This window comes from Phalacrocorax aristotelis, chromosome 3 (assembly GCF_949628215.1).
Source record: "Phalacrocorax aristotelis chromosome 3, bGulAri2.1, whole genome shotgun sequence".
Taxonomy (NCBI): domain Eukaryota; kingdom Metazoa; phylum Chordata; class Aves; order Suliformes; family Phalacrocoracidae; genus Phalacrocorax; species Phalacrocorax aristotelis.
Genome location: NC_134278.1, coordinates 94,165,238 through 94,180,043, shown reverse-complemented (window position 1 = coordinate 94,180,043; position 14,806 = coordinate 94,165,238). Strand labels below are relative to the sequence as shown.

The following is a 14,806-nucleotide window of genomic DNA, read 5'->3' as shown; positions in this document are numbered from 1 at the left end:
GGAGGTGGCCGGGCCAGGGAGCTGTCGGTGTGGGGCATCAGGGCTGTGCCTGAGGAGCTGAGGGTCATGCTCTCCCGTAGGGTGGCATTGACACACGTGTGCGTGGCATTGAGGTGCTGGGTCCCAAGCCCACTTTCTGGCCCGTCTTCAAGGAGCAGCTGTGCCGGCGGACGTTCCTCTCCTGCACTGCTCGGGCTCATGCCTGGTGCCAGGAGATCTGCCGGGACCGGGGGCGACTACTGGATCTCTTTGGCAGGTGAATTGTCTTCTGGCTGTCTCCCACTGTCCCAGGGCCTGGGGGAGGGTGCTGGCAGCCCGTGTGGGGATTGCAGGGTCAGGAGCAGAGCGTCTGGGTGTCCCACCTGGACGGGGGGGGCCCTCATTCCCCCCTGGCCACCAGAGGCCAGGGCCACCTTGGGGTCCCGCGGGTTTAAGCTGGGCATGTGGGCATGGCTAAGCCACCAGAGAGGTGCCCCACAAGGGCTGGCATGTCCTGACCTGGCAAGGGTTGGACAGGTGCAGGCAGAACCTCAGTTTGGCAGGGTCCACGAGGGCCCCAAGACCCAGTGCAGGCAGGGCCTGGGTGCAGTGAGGAGCCATGGCTGCTGGGGGTGAGTGGGGCTGCTGAGCTGTCATGCCTGGCAAGGGGCAAGGCAGGGAGCGACTGCGCACTCTGCTGTCCTGGGGGAGTCCCCCCAGGCGCCGGCAGACGCCCGGCACCACTGTGTGCTGCCCAGTCGCTGTTGCAGGCTGAACCAGGCGCTGCGGCATGAGCAGGACTTTGCCGACCACTTCCTTCCTGACGATGAGGCGGCGCGGGCCTTGGGCAGGACGTGCTGGGAGGCCCTGGTGAACCCGTTGGTGCAGAGCATCACCAGCCCAGGTACCATATGCTCTCCGAGCCCTGTCTGCGCCATGCCCCAGGCTCAGGTGCCCTGCTCTAAGTCTGGCTGGCCTTGCAGACCCCCACGGCATCAGCCCTCTGGCTTGGCTGCTGGGCGAGTACCTGGAGAGTGTGGAGCCGCTGCAGCGCACCATAAGCCACCGTGCTATCTTTGGTTCCCGTGTGCGGCGCCTGACCCAGCTCCTAGTGCACGTGGATCCCAATGGCCCAGAGCCAGAGGAGGCAAGAGCAGCTGGTGAGCGAGGGGCTGCCGTCCCGTGGGGCTGGGAGGTCGGTGGTCCAGAGAGCCAGGCTGTGGCTGTGGGGATCTGCTGGGGAGCTCTGGGAGGGTCCTGTGGCACAGAGGGCTCCTGTGGTGGGGAAGGCTCGTGGCTGTGCCTCCCCAGCATCTCCTTTGCCCTGCACCCCCAGGGAGGGGGGAGGACTGCTGGTGGTCAGTGTGCGGAGCCTGCCCACAGAGTCACACTGAGCCTGGGGTTGTCCCTTGGCAGGTGGGAAGGAGGGGAAGAACAAGGAGGTGCCGGCCAGGGCTGCGAAGGTGGTGGTGAAGTCGAGTGGCCTGTGGGGCATCTCACAGTGCTGGCGTGGCGTGGTGCAGCAGCAGGTAGGGCTTGGAGGGCCGGCCATGGGGGCTGGAGAGGATGCATGGGACCCCACACCGGGTGGGTGTAGGGGGGAGGCCTGGGAGCGTGGAGAGGGGGTGGAGCTGTACCTGGCCTTTGCAGGGCTTGGAGGGGCGTGGGGACAGCCCTGCCAAGCTTGCCACCCTGGCAGGGCTCAGGTGTCAGCTCAGGCTGGGAGACAGGTATGGTGTTGGACTACTTACCTCCCACTGGGCTGCTGCTGTACTTCTGTCCTGCCCCCGCAGCCCCTGCCCAGCCCACCTTGCTGCAAGCTCTCGATAGCCCATGGCAGCACTGGGGTCTGCAGTCAGCCCCTGGCCAGGCCCTGGGCAGTCGGTGTTGGTAGAGTGAGGCTGGGGCTGTGGAGCTTCCACACGCCACGGGCGCGTCCCACTGCAGGGCTCACCCCTCTCATGGCGCGCCCTGCAGGTGCAGCGGTTCCTGGAGGCAGCAGGGCAGGCGCCGGACCTTGTGGAGCGATACTGCGGGCTGTACCAGCGCCTGCGTGGTGCCACGGAGGAGCTCTTTGGGCAGCAGGCTGCCTTTGTGCTGGCCCTGGGCCAGGGCTTTGCAGGTGCTTTGCTGCAGCTCTCCTTCCTCACCGCCCTGCACGTGAGTAGAGGGAACGTGGCACTAGCTCTGGGGCCTTACCGTCCCCAGGTGCAGACTGGGGAGGCTGCCCTGACCCATGACCTTGGGGCGAGCTCCGGGTGGGTGGTGTCCTGGCCCCTCAATGGAGCCCTGCCCTGCGGTGGCGCTGGACAGTGCCCAGCTGCGGGTGTGTGGCGCTTGTCACAGTGCGGCCCCTGCCCTGGCGTGCTCCTGTCTCAGGCTGGTGCCTGGGCACCCTTGGTCCCTGCCTGCGAGCCGCAGGGTTTCTCAGCTGCTTCCCCCAGGGCCATTCCCCCAGCCCAGCCCTGTGGCCACGCGGTGATTCCCCCGTCCGCAGCCAGCCCTGTCCCTCTGCAGGTGAGCGAGCAGTTTGCCCGCTACCTTGATGGGCAGATCCAGGAGCTCCACGGGGCTGTGGGTGGCGCAGGGCCGCTGCAGCGGCTGCAGCAGATCCTGGAGCCCTTCATCGTCTTCAGTGGCCTGGAGCTCGCCCACACCTTTGAGCACTTCTACCGGTGAGGGGTGCCACGTCTCCACGGGACCAGAGGGCCTGGTGTGGCAGGGGAGGCACAGGTGGTGCTGAGGCTGCGGCTGAGCCTGGCGTGGTGTGGCAGTGGTGCTTCTGCTTTGCTTTTCCCGGCTCTGGCGTGTGGAGGGAAAGGCTGTGAGGGCCCCTGGGTGCTCCCCGTCTGCTGAGGCACGTTTTCTGCTGGCGACAGGGAGGGGAGGCGGGTGCTGCTGGGCTCGTGCGCCTTGGGGTGAGGCCAGGGCTGGGGCTGTCTCTGTCTCCTGGTGGGTGGCTGGTGGCCACGGGGCTCAGTCTGGCCCCTGACGTGATGCTGTCGGCTGTTGTAGGCACTACCTGGGGGACCGTCTCCTGGCACAAGGGCCGTCTTGGCTGGAAGGAGCCATCGTGGAGCAGATTGGGCTGTGCTTCCCCAGCCGCTTCCCCCAAGAGATGCTGAGCAACTTGGCTGAGTCAGAGGAGCTCCAGCAGCAGTTTTACCTCTTCCAGCTGCAGGAGCAGGACAAGCGGCTACTGGAGCTGGACACAGGCCTGGATGAGGTGGGCGCGCTGGTGGGGGGGGAGGCTGGGGGCTGCCCATATGCCTCGCGGGAATACTGGGGCCTGTCCTGAGCTGCCCTCGTGTCCCCACGCCCAGGCACTGGGGACTACCTCGGCGGTGGCTATGCCAGAGGTAAAGGTGCTGGCCCTGTCCCCACGCTGCTGGCCTGTTTCCCCATCCTGCTACATGGATGAACCTGGGAGGTTTTTCTCGGCGGCCCTGAGCTCCCCCCTGGCTGCATTTGCCGACTTCTGCAGGCGGAGTGAGTGTCACAGCAGTGGGTGTGCGTGGGGGTCTTGCCGGGGCCCAGGCCCTCCACAGCAGCTTAGCCAGAAGTGGCTGGAGTGCTGGGGTGTGCTGGGAGCACCTGGCAGGGCTGGCTTCCAGCCCTTGCGCTGACACTGCCCGTGACAGGCCAGAGCCAGCTGGGCTGGGAGTGCACGAAGCCCCGGCGGTTGCAGTGGACATGGCTGGGCCACGCCGAAGTGCAGTTTGGCGACTGCGTCCTCCACGTGTCCACACTGCAGATGTATATCCTGCTGTGTTTCAACAACGCCGAGGTAGGAGCTGGGGCTGTGGTGGGGTGTGGGAGGCAGCAGGTGCTGGAGTGTAGCAGGGCCGTGCCCTCCCTAAGTGGGGTCACCATTGGTGTTTGGGGCAGAGGCACCCCCTCGTTTGGCTGGGCCTGTGGCTGGTGGGTCTTGGCTGGCCATTCCCCTCCCATGCCCTCCTGCAGGAGGTGGCTGTGGAGGCCCTGCTGCAGGCTACGGGGCTCCCTGCTGAGCTCGTGCACCACGCACTGACACCGCTGACCCACGGCGAGGGTGCCCTGCTGCAGAGCTGCACGCCGGGAGGTAAGTGCAGGGCTGGGGCAGCCCTGGGGAGGTGCTGGGCTGAGCTCCAAGTGGGTGCTGGGGTAGGGGCACTTGTAGGGAAGTAAGTCGGGTGGGGTGAGTCTGTTGGTGCTCGGGGCATGGGTCTGTGTGTGGGGCTGGGTGCGGGGCCATGGGTCAGTGTGGGTGGCTGGGTCTCAGGCCTGTGCGTAGGGCTGGGGTCTGGGGCCAGGGGTTGTGTGTGTGGCTGTTGCCTGGGGCCATGTGTGGGGGACAGGGATGGGGCTGACACCTACAAAGGCAGTCATCAGTGGGAGGCCCAGGGTTGGGTCCAACAGCCACAAGCGTGTCCTGGGGCTCCTTCAGGCTCAGCTTGGGGTTTGGCTGACCCTGGGCCGGGTGCTAGCTCCAGGTGTGCTGCGGCTCAACCAGGCAGCCCTGGCCCATGCCTCTGGCCGCCACCTGAGGCTGCTGCCCCAGCAGAGGTACCTACGGGCAGAGAGGGCTGAAGTCAGTGCCCTGGAAAGGAAGAGGAATGTCCTCTGCTGCCTCATCACCCGCATCCTTAAGGTGGAGAAGCAGCTGCACATTGACAACCTGGTGTTCAGGGTATGGAGGGCTCGAGGGGCAGAGGAGGGGGCTGCCTGGGTGCTGTACCACACTGCAATGGAATGTGGGGCTTCCTTGCTGTTGTAGGTGATTGATGCCTGCCAGAAGGGTGAATTGGGTCCAGGGCTGCAGTTCTTGAGCTTCTGCTGCCACAGTGTGGATGTCCTGTCCTGTGTCCTGCACCTGCTGAACCAGGGCTATGTCCGGCGCCAGGATGAGAGGCCTCATGTCTTGGAATACATCTCTGCTGAGCCCACAACACCTCTTGGGGGCCAGGCACAGATGGTTTTCCAGAGCAGGCCACCAGAGGCATCTCTGGATGAGGACAGCACAGACTGCCTGTATTGGTAGGAATACATGTCACCAGGTGTGGAGGGGTGTGCTTCTCTACCCTGTGTGGACATGACGCATTTCTCCATGTCAGGTTGAATCCTGGTGTAGGCAGGTCAGAGGAGTTTCTCATGGCAATGCTGCAGGTGCCAGTGGGGCACACGCTTAGTCCAGAGGGGGCGAAGCTGCTTATGAACCAGACAGTACAGCAGGTCCAGGATACTCTGAGCATCCCAGATGATGTTGCTCGGCACCTCCTCATGCACTGCAGATGGAATGTGGATTTCCTGATCCAGTGCTATGTGGAGAACCGTGAGACCCTGCTCATCTCCTCGGGGCTGCAAGTGCAGGATGCCCAGCCCCCACCAAGCCCAGGAACCCACTGCCCAGTCTGTGTGAACCAGCTGTGTCCCACTGAGAAGCCACCAACCCTCTGCTGCATGCACTACTGCTGTAAGGTGAAGGTCCTGTGGTCTTTGGCTCCTGTAACTTGGTAGGGAATTGCTGCTGCCTAGCTGGTGGCACTTGGTTGGCTTTGTTGTAAGCTGTTATGAGCTCTGTGAAAATCACCTGATACACTCTCTTTTCTTAGTTCACTTGTTTGTTTTGATCCTTCAGCTCCCGATTAGTCTGTTCCCACTTCTGTGCTTTTGAGTACTTGCCCACGGTTTGTGGTGCTTTCGTGCACCCTCTGCTGGGTGGGGTGGGCTTCCAGGGTCACATGACCCAGGTGGTGCAGCTCCTGTTAAGTTCTGATCTCTCTTCTGCCTCCACAGCCCTGTTGGAGTGAGTATCTCACAACTCGCATTGAACAGAACATGGTTGTCAACTGTACCTGTCCCATATCTGAGTGCCGTGCGCAGCCAACTACAGCCTTCATTTATTCCATCGTTTCCTCTGAGGAGATAATAGCCAAGGTGAGGTAGGAGAGGTGGTTACTGGGTGTCCAAGCTCTATTTCATTTTGGTCAGGACTAGCAGATAATCTTGCTGCTGCTTTTCCCTTCCCATTACTAAGACTGGCAGTGTGACAATTGAGGCAGACAGACTTTTACCCAGTGGTGTTGCTTGTCTCTGATCGTAGTCAATACTAGCTATTCAGGAAAGCATAACATCAGCAAAAGAGCACAGTGGTATTTCCTCTAAACATGTCTCCAGGAAACAACATCTCGGGTACATCCTTAGCTGAGGACCAGGTGACAGCGGTGGTAGGAGCTCATGACAAGAATCCTCTGCTGGTGTGTTGGAAGCAATTGTAAAATGTAAGACAAATGAAGAGAAAACATTTGAGCAATTTAATTTTATCACTGCATCAGTGACCCCAACGTCCTTTCTCTTCCATCAGTCTCTGGCTTTGAGCACCTCAGGTTTTTGTGAAGATGACAGAAGTTACCACGTCAGACTTAATCTTCGCTCTAATTAAGTCTGTGTGGGTCCAGACATCTCTAAACCAGGCTTCCTGAGCTGTTCTTACTTTAGTCCTCAGCCAGCAGGGCGCAGCAGGAGGTGCTTGTTCTGAGGCAGAAGCTACTTTTTCTCCGTATTATTTCAGTTTTTAGTTATTAGAGCTGAATGCTCTCCCCATCTTATGGCAGAGCTGTGGCTGTCGTATGACATGCCACATGTCTTATCTGTTTTCCACTGCTCTGTTGTTGGACAGGTCTCCACCAGCAACTCCTCCAAAAATATTTTCCTCCTCTTCTAGCATGTTACTGTCATTATGATCCTGTGTGAACAGTCATGAGGAGAAATGAACAGTAGTCATAAAGACTGCTCTACCTTATAACTTTTCTTTAAGCTTGCAAACTAGCAACCAAAATAGGCAAGGCTACAGAACAGTGTTTTCGTCAACAAATCTTTGGTATCTTATTTTCTGTAAGAAGTGCTTGGACAATTAGTGCATGTATCTGGGCAGTTCATTCTTTCTGGCTTTGCAAATCCTGTAGTCACACCTGGCTGAGAGTAGGATTTAATATCCTGTTGCTATGGCTATTTTATAAAAAAATATTATTGCAGGTCAACAGAAATTGCAGCCAATTTTAGCAAGTTGCTCTGATGTTCACTGAAACATTATCTGTTTCCCTGTTTGCTCAGTAAGTGGTATGGCTGGAGCCTTAATGGCTCGTGCAGAGTTGCACATACAGTCATAGAATAATTTAGGTTGCAATAAGATGTGGAGATTTCTGGTCCAACCCTGTGCTCAAAATAGCCGGATTATTGTGTGAAGATATAATGCTGAAGTTAAAACATACTGCTTCAGGTTTGCTGTCCTCTGCATCTTACATTTGGGTAACTGTAGGCAGTGGTAAGATCGCCCTCTGCTGCCTTCTCCCCATACTGAACAAACTGAGCTCTCAGCCTTCCCTCATACATTCTGTGCTCCAGCCCCTTCGTGACCTATGGATGACTTTCTCTATTCTGTTAGTGTCTGTCTTGTACTTGATACTGGGAACAGTCTGAGCTCTCCAGTTGTGTCACCAGTGCCAAAGAGCTGTGAGAAATCCCTTTTCTTGCCTGCTGGCTGCACTCTTGCTAATACAAGAATATTCGAGTTTAAACTTTTCAGGCTTGTGTTTCTATAAAACATAAACCCTGTCATGTTTCTGAAAGGGGTTTTCTCTCAGCCTTGTTTCCCTCAAGTTCCGTGAGAGTCTGTTCTTCAGAGGTGGTCTTCCATTCTGTCCCCGGGGATTCTTTGCTGGGAATCATGCCATAGGGTCCATACCTGGATTCACTCCAGTGTGCACAAAGGTTCTTCTAAGATCTGTTGATCCGTGTCAGGCAGTACTTGGCAACTTCTTGATTGTACCTGGCTATTTTTCTTCCCAGACCTTCCTTGGACACTTGTTCCCTCTCCTTTTGGGCTTACTGAGAGCAGCTTTTTCTCTTACAGTTCCAGCAGGAATCCTAGATTCTCCTTAGCAGTTGCACCTCTGTCTCCTCCTCGCCAAGGAAATAGGATAGAGCAAAACTCCAGACATCTGATGTGGTGAAATTCAGCCTCTGCGAAGGCTGTGATTTGGTGCTGTCTGTTGACTCAAGTACCCATTTATCTCTCTGGATACTGGTGTCTGGGCAGAAATGATCACATCGCTTATCAACAGGACACAGATGTTGACTCTCTTTGAGAAGAATGAAGTGGCTTTGTTGAGACTTTGCTTCCACCAGGCATTTTGCCATGACAGAGGCTGACATCCTTGCAGCCAGTCAATGTACACTCTCTGGTTTAGGTTGCGTGAGAGAGAGAATGAGCAAGAGAGAATAAACAAGGGAGAAATGAATAAGAGCCCTGTCTGAGCCCTTTGGTGCTCAGGTCTTGCACCTTTTCTCTCTAGTGTTTGTTGTGACCTGTCTTGTCCTTTCTGTGCCTGGTGGCTTTAGAGCTGCTCTCCAGGTATGCAAAAATCTCTGCAGGAGGGCTGTGAAGACTACAGGATTTCTTCTGAACTTCCTCTAGCTTTGTGTATGTTTGAACAGTCCTTACACTACAGTAACTGAGCATAGAAGACTAAGCTACTATGTGCAGTATAGTTGCATCCCTGGGTCGCTACCTGAACAGTCCCTCATCAATAACCAGTTTGCTTTGTCCTCTGCAGTAATGTCTAGAGGCTCTGGGCAAAGCAAGTCTCCTTCCCCTTTGCACATCATGTAACTAAGCAGAAGTCTGCTGAGGAACTTAAAATCAGAATAAGTTAAAAAGAGCACCTGATAGATTTTTATGGTGAGATGATTGGCTTGGTGGATGAGGGGAGATGTTGTTTATCTCAGCTTTAGTAAGGCTTTCTCCAGCATCTTCCACCACATCCTCATAGAAGACAACTGATGAAGTACAAACTGGATGAGGGGACAGTGAGATGGCCTGCTGAGCTCAGAGGGTTATGATCAATGGCAGAAGGCTTAGCCTGAGGCCAGCCACCTTAGTGTAACCTTTGCTGATACTAAGGCTAACCTTGTTTAACGTCTTCGTGATTTATCTGGATGATGGGACTAAGTGCACCCCCAGCAAATGTATAGATAAACAGCTAGGAGGACTGGTTGATGCTCCAGATGGTTGTGCTGCCATTGAGGGGGACCTCAACAGACTTGAGAGCTTAGCAAACAAGAATATCATTAAGTTCAACAAAGGCCAAGCCCTGCTCCTGGGGTGGAATAACCCAGTGCAACACTCTGTGTGCTGGGGCCAACCGTCTAGAAAGCAGCCCTGTAGAAAGTCACAGTGGACAACAAATTGAACATAAACTGGCAGTGTGCCCTTGTGGCTAAGAAGGTCCACTAACATCTTAAGTTGAATTAGGAAGAGCATTGATGGCAGGGTGAGGAAGGTGATCCTTCCCCTCTACCTGGTGAGACCACATGTGGAGTACTATGTTCATTTCTGGGCTCACCAGCACAAGAAAGATGTGACATACTGGGGAGAATCCAGCAAAAGGCCACAAAGATGATTTAGATTTGGGAACACCTCTAGGAGAAGCTGAGCTGGGTTTGTTTAGCCTGGAAAAGCAAAGGCTTGGAGTGGAGCTTAGCAACATGTGTAAATACACAAATGGGATTAAGGAACCAGATTCTTCTTGGTGATATCCAGTGAAAGCATAAGAGGCAGTGGGCACTAATGTAAATATGAGGAGTTCCATTTAAACATCAGAAATTTTTTTTAACAGTAAGGGTAATGGGACATTGGAACAGGTTGGACAGAGAGGCTGTAGTCTCTATCTTTGGGTATGTTCAAAACCCAACTGGACATGGTCCTGAGCAATTCTGCTTTGAGCTGGAGGGGTTGAACTAGTTTTCATGTCCAGAAGCGTGTTCCAACCTCAGCTATTCTGTGATTATGTGAAGGAGCCTCCAGGTGTAACACAAGGGGTGGGGAATTTACACAAAGGCAATGAAAGTAAACTAATATAGTGCTGTTCTGGTGCGAGCAGTAGTTCAGTCAGATGTAGAGCCCAGAGGCACCAGACCCCAGCTGTAAGACCTAACCATGCAGCTTCTGTGCCTTAAATCTCCCTCGTGGCTTCTTATTACAGTATGAAAAAGCCCTCCTCAGAGGCTATGTTGAGTGTTGCTCCAACCTGACATGGTGCACCAACCCTCAGGGCTGTGATCAGATCCTCCTTAAGGATGGACTTGGTTATGGGGCAGCCTGTTCCAAGTGCTCCTGGATATCCTGCTTCAACTGCAACTTTCCAGAGGTGAGGCTGAGCTGAATCATGGGCAATACTGTCTTGGGTTTGGCACACATCATTCTGCTTTTGTGTGTTTGACTGTCTCTCTCTTTCAGGCCCACTATCCTGCCAGCTGCAGCCACATGTCTCAGTGGGTGGATGACGATGGATACTATGAGGGAATGACAAGTGAAGCCCAAAGCAAACATCTGGCTAAGCTCATTTCGAAGCACTGCCCAAGCTGCCAGGCTCAGATAGAGAAAAATGAGGGGTGCCTGCAGTGAGTATCCTTTCTTTGTTTGCCGCTGCAGGCAAGAGAGGGTAGACATACAGTTAGGTCCATTGAGCCTCTTTTTTTTTTTCTTAGCAGTTACTGCAGGTCTGTTTTATAGTTTTAGAGGAATGAGCGATTGCTTTTAATTCCTAGGAAAAGGAAAATGTTCCCCAGCATTCAGAGTTAAAGCCATTGATAGCTTTGTAGTAGAACGACAACTCATTTTGCAGTACCTTTTTGTAGCGTGCCCTTGTCTGCTCTTGGAATCTGCTATAGACACACAGATGTACAGGTTAGGGGAGTGGATATCTTGGCACTGTTTTTTCTTTCATGCTTACCTATTCCTGTAACTTTAAGGAATTTTCTTTTAACTACCTCGTTTGAATTGGCTTGGATCTCTGGCAGCTTTTTACATGATAGGGGAGTTACCTCCAGCTTTGAAGCCAGGGCTTAGGAGTCGCTGTGTGTTTGTTCCTTGCACTGGCACAGCCCTTAGTGCTCAGCTGTGATTTGTCCCCACATGTGTGGCCCTAGAGCCGTGCAGTGCCGCTCTGCACTGTGGAGTACTGCATTGCTGAGGGAAAAGGCAAGCTGCTCATGTGGATCTTGCTTCAAACTGTGGAATGCTAAGTCCACCCTTCAAGTACTTGTTAAATTGCTACTGTGAGATCATGCTGCCAGTTTACCCAGCTCATTTTTGGAGACACAATGACTGGTTTTAAGCATCATCTGCTTCCAGCAAAGACTTTAAAAAAATACTTGCAGGGAAATGCATAGTACTAAGTGAATGGGAGTGACTGGGTTGCACACTCACAGTCATCCCCTGCAATCTAGGGGAGCACTGGGAGGAACTTCTGCAAATGTGCTGTTAGGACTGAGTGGTTTCCATTGTTTTTCTCCTACCATGCAGTATGACATGTGCAAAGTGTAATCATGGCTTCTGTTGGCGTTGCCTCAAGCCCTGGAAGCCAACTCATAAGGATTATTACAACTGCTCTGCTATGGTGAGTGGTTTCTTATATCCCAGTGGTTCATGCTTGTGTTTAGATGCACCTGGCCTCTCGGAGAGAGGGTGAGGATCTTCACTTGTGCTCTTTACTATGGACTTTGTGCACTTGCCAGCAATATTGATAGTATTGTGGAAGTCTCTATGTGCGGTAGCCATTTCTGGGCAACTCTGGTTCTTGAGGGAAATTGCTAGAAGTTACTTCTACCTTTCCTTTCAGGTGAGTAAAGCAGCTTGGCAGGAGAAGCGTTTTCAGGATTACAATGAGAGATGCACTTTTCATCATCATGCAAGGGTAAGGCCTCCTCCTTCCTTTGCAGATGCTGACTCTGTTGCCTTAATACTGGTGAGCAGGACAGTTTCTGTTGTGTCTCAGTGTGTTTCACCTGAAGCTGAGAAGCAGGCTTCAGATCCAGGTGGGGATGCCAGGTCATTTCACCCTTGCTCTGATGTAATGGGTAGTTCTTGGCCTGCTTTCCTCTACCAAGCCTGTTGTGGAAACTGAACACCTAACTTGTAGCATTCATGTGCTCAAACTGATGCAGTACTTGGAAGCAATGGCAACTGAAGGGCTGAAGGCTTAATTTTGTCTAGAGCTGAGATACTGTAAAAGGTTGAAGTGATAGCACAGTAGAGATGTCATAGTTGGATGCAGTAAATGCTCTTCTGCTGCCTGTATCTTCTGGGGTGGCACTTCAGGATGCTTAGCAGTTATCTGCATGGAAGGTGCTATTTTTTCGACCTTGTGGAGCTTGACATTGACTCTTTTTTTTCCCCTGCTCTGTCATTGCAGGAATTTGCCATGAGTTTGAGGAACAGGGTTTCTTCCGTCAGTGAGATGCCAAAAATTAGGACTTTGACCTTTGTTCTTGATGCCTGTAAAGTGCTAGAACAGGCACGGAAGGTAAGGTTGGATAACAGGCTTGCTGAGGTTTAGGCCTAATTTTGTTGGCACGTTTTATGCCTCTCTCAAAGTGAGGAGATGCTAACCTTGCTCTACTCCAAACAAGGGGAGACAGAAAATGCTCGAGGGGAATAATAGCATCAGGATGGGAAGAGCTCATGTCTGCCTTTTCCTGCTGTCACTGTGAGTTGGGCTCTGTCTGCAGTGTTCCTTACAGTCAGGCCATAGGGTTTGGAGCTTAGCTCAAGCTGACACCGTGGAATCAGCACAAGGATTTAGGGTTTTCATATACTGGGTTTGGTCCATTTGAATTTGAAATGCCTCAGTGGTGGCACTTACTTTCTGAAAACGCTTCTGATGCTGTGTTACAGTTAGGAAGTCCCTTTTGATGCTCATGCTATGATTTTCCTTTCTTAAATTCATTTCATGAGCCATAGGTGTTTTGGGAGCACTGAGTTACCTACTGCATGCCCTAATAACAACATTAGGAAGGATTTGCAGTGCAGCCACTGGATTTGTGCAGTAAGCCTGTGACAGCATAGGCCTGCAATGCCTTCTGTCCCCTGAAACATAAGATGGTGAGAATTGCCTTTGCAGTTTTGCTTTTGCAGTGTGTACCTTGCTTATGCAGGCAGAGTTGATTTTTGAGAGAGGCGTGTGGAACAAGGGTGTCCGACCCTGTTCTTTTCAGTATGGCATTCTCTGTTTTTGCCAGGATGTATATATCACTGTTGCTTGCTGCTGCTGGCTTTTCTGGCCCATTTCTTTAAATGGAAACAGTGGTCTTGTTTCCTGCTGGGTGCCTGGATGGCTTTAGGAGTTGTTCATAATAGGAGTTTGTCACTTGTTGAAATGCCTTTGTTGTGGGCTCTTGGTGCTGTATAACACCGTGCCTGCTTCCCCTTGGGCTCAGTTCATCACCACTTGATTTCGACCTGGGCTGCCCAGCAATGTGCAGATTGTGTGCTGGTTGTTTTGACTCTCTGCCAGCTGGTCAGTCACACTTGCTATGCATTTACAGGCTGTGTTCTTGTGATGGTTCGCAGGTGGGAACAATCAGTTTCAGACTTCAGTACAAAATAATTACACATTCATTGCCAGTCCTATGGGTAGCTCTAGGTATCCTGGCACTGCTGTCATTTGGCATAATGGTTCACTGGGCTATCACCACAGACAAGAAGCACTGCCAGGCTTCTCTCAGCCACTGAGAAGTAATGAAGTCTGGAAGGGTGTGATGCCAGTCTCTTCTTGCCCGCTCTGAAGCTGAAGGAGGATGCTTATAGCATGATCTGTATTGCTCCAGGTGCTGGCCTACTCCTGTGTGTACAGCTACTATAACCAGGACACTGAGAGCATGGATATTGTGGAACAGCAGACTGAGAGCCTAGAGCTGCACACTAATGCTCTGCAGATCCTTCTGGGTAAGTCCTGCAGCCTCTCCAAAGCAGACTTGTATTCCTAGCTGGCTGGTTCAAAGGGTGGCAGCTCAGTAGTGGGGCAATATCATACACACCAGCACCCAGCTGGTCTCTCTCACTTCTCCCAGCCCATTTTTGTCTTCTCAATGTCATTTCTGGGAAGTCCACTGAAGCAGTTTGGCTGCTTATGGAGGTTGATGCAGTAAGGAGCAATGTATTCCCTTCTGAAAGATTAATGTATGTGCACAGGAGACCTCAGTAGCTGTGACTGGCTTCATAATCAGAGCCAAGGGACTGGGCCTCTGCTTAAGAGTGTGGAAAGCAGTGTGATTTTGTTGACCTTCAATTGCAGAGGAAACCCTGCTGCAGTACCAGGACCTGGTCTCTTCTCTTCAGCTCCTGAAAGCAGAGCATTTCAGTACTGGTTTGGAGTTGGTACACCAGATCAAGGAGCGTCTCTTTGCAATTCTCTGGCACTCCACACAGGTGAAGTCCACATGCCCATTAGTGGCTTGTCTTACTCTAGTCTAGTTTGATCTTGGGCAAGCCTAGAAAGGGGCTTGATCAGCTGGGGATAGACTCTCAGTGCTGTGTGTATGTAGGGAAGGGGTTTGCAAGACAGAATACACCCCAAATTGCATATTGTCTCTCTCTTCTGGCTGTTCTTCCATGCTAGCAGGATTTCCATGTTGGGCTCCAGACTTTGGCAGATCCTGGTCAGAGAAAGGTGAAACTCTCAAATGTGCCTACTTCAGCCCCTGCTTGCATAGGGTGAGTTTTCTTAGCGCGGTAACAAGGAAAGGTGGGTGAGTGCAGACAAAAAGCAGGTGAGCAGAGTTTTCTCCAGTGCTCGCTGTCATACAAAAGAGTTAACAACAGATACTGATTACTTGCATCCTATGTTGTGGTTTGAGATAACAATGTAAGTGACACAGTGGTGTAGGGAGACCAGCAAAACCTCTGCTTGGTATGCACCTGTGGTCAAGAAAGCTCCATCACTGGCAGACCAAGTTATGGAAATTGCTTTCCCTGGACTCTCTTGGGTCTCTGTGGAGAGTCCCACCC

The 14,806-nt window shown here is 52.9% G+C and overlaps 1 protein-coding gene across 5 annotated transcripts in view; it reads left to right on the top strand.

Annotated features, from left to right (window-relative positions):
• The window catches only part of LOC142055079 (cullin-9-like), a 36,056-nt gene that overhangs the window by 19,594 nt on the left and 1,656 nt on the right, over positions 1 to 14,806 (top strand). For 3 of the 5 annotated variants that reach the window (XM_075088528.1, XM_075088527.1, XM_075088530.1), the window contains exons 20-41: positions 81 to 256; positions 750 to 883; positions 963 to 1,139; positions 1,396 to 1,508; positions 1,957 to 2,139; positions 2,497 to 2,654; positions 2,995 to 3,205; positions 3,303 to 3,468; positions 3,621 to 3,766; positions 3,943 to 4,060; positions 4,446 to 4,648; positions 4,736 to 4,995; positions 5,073 to 5,436; positions 5,755 to 5,895; positions 10,002 to 10,166; positions 10,256 to 10,419; positions 11,324 to 11,417; positions 11,640 to 11,714; positions 12,213 to 12,323; positions 13,627 to 13,744; positions 14,094 to 14,227; positions 14,418 to 14,512. In XM_075088528.1, coding sequence (XP_074944629.1) covers positions 81 to 256; positions 750 to 883; positions 963 to 1,139; positions 1,396 to 1,508; positions 1,957 to 2,139; positions 2,497 to 2,654; positions 2,995 to 3,205; positions 3,303 to 3,468; positions 3,621 to 3,766; positions 3,943 to 4,060; positions 4,446 to 4,648; positions 4,736 to 4,995; positions 5,073 to 5,436; positions 5,755 to 5,895; positions 10,002 to 10,166; positions 10,256 to 10,419; positions 11,324 to 11,417; positions 11,640 to 11,714; positions 12,213 to 12,323; positions 13,627 to 13,744; positions 14,094 to 14,227; positions 14,418 to 14,512 — 3,506 coding nt within the window. The remainder of the gene's footprint in view (positions 1 to 80; positions 257 to 749; positions 884 to 962; positions 1,140 to 1,395; positions 1,509 to 1,956; positions 2,140 to 2,496; positions 2,655 to 2,994; positions 3,206 to 3,302; positions 3,469 to 3,620; positions 3,767 to 3,942; positions 4,061 to 4,445; positions 4,649 to 4,735; positions 4,996 to 5,072; positions 5,437 to 5,754; positions 5,896 to 10,001; positions 10,167 to 10,255; positions 10,420 to 11,323; positions 11,418 to 11,639; positions 11,715 to 12,212; positions 12,324 to 13,626; positions 13,745 to 14,093; positions 14,228 to 14,417; positions 14,513 to 14,806) is intronic. The other 2 variants (XM_075088531.1, XM_075088529.1) reach the window with 1 other exon arrangement.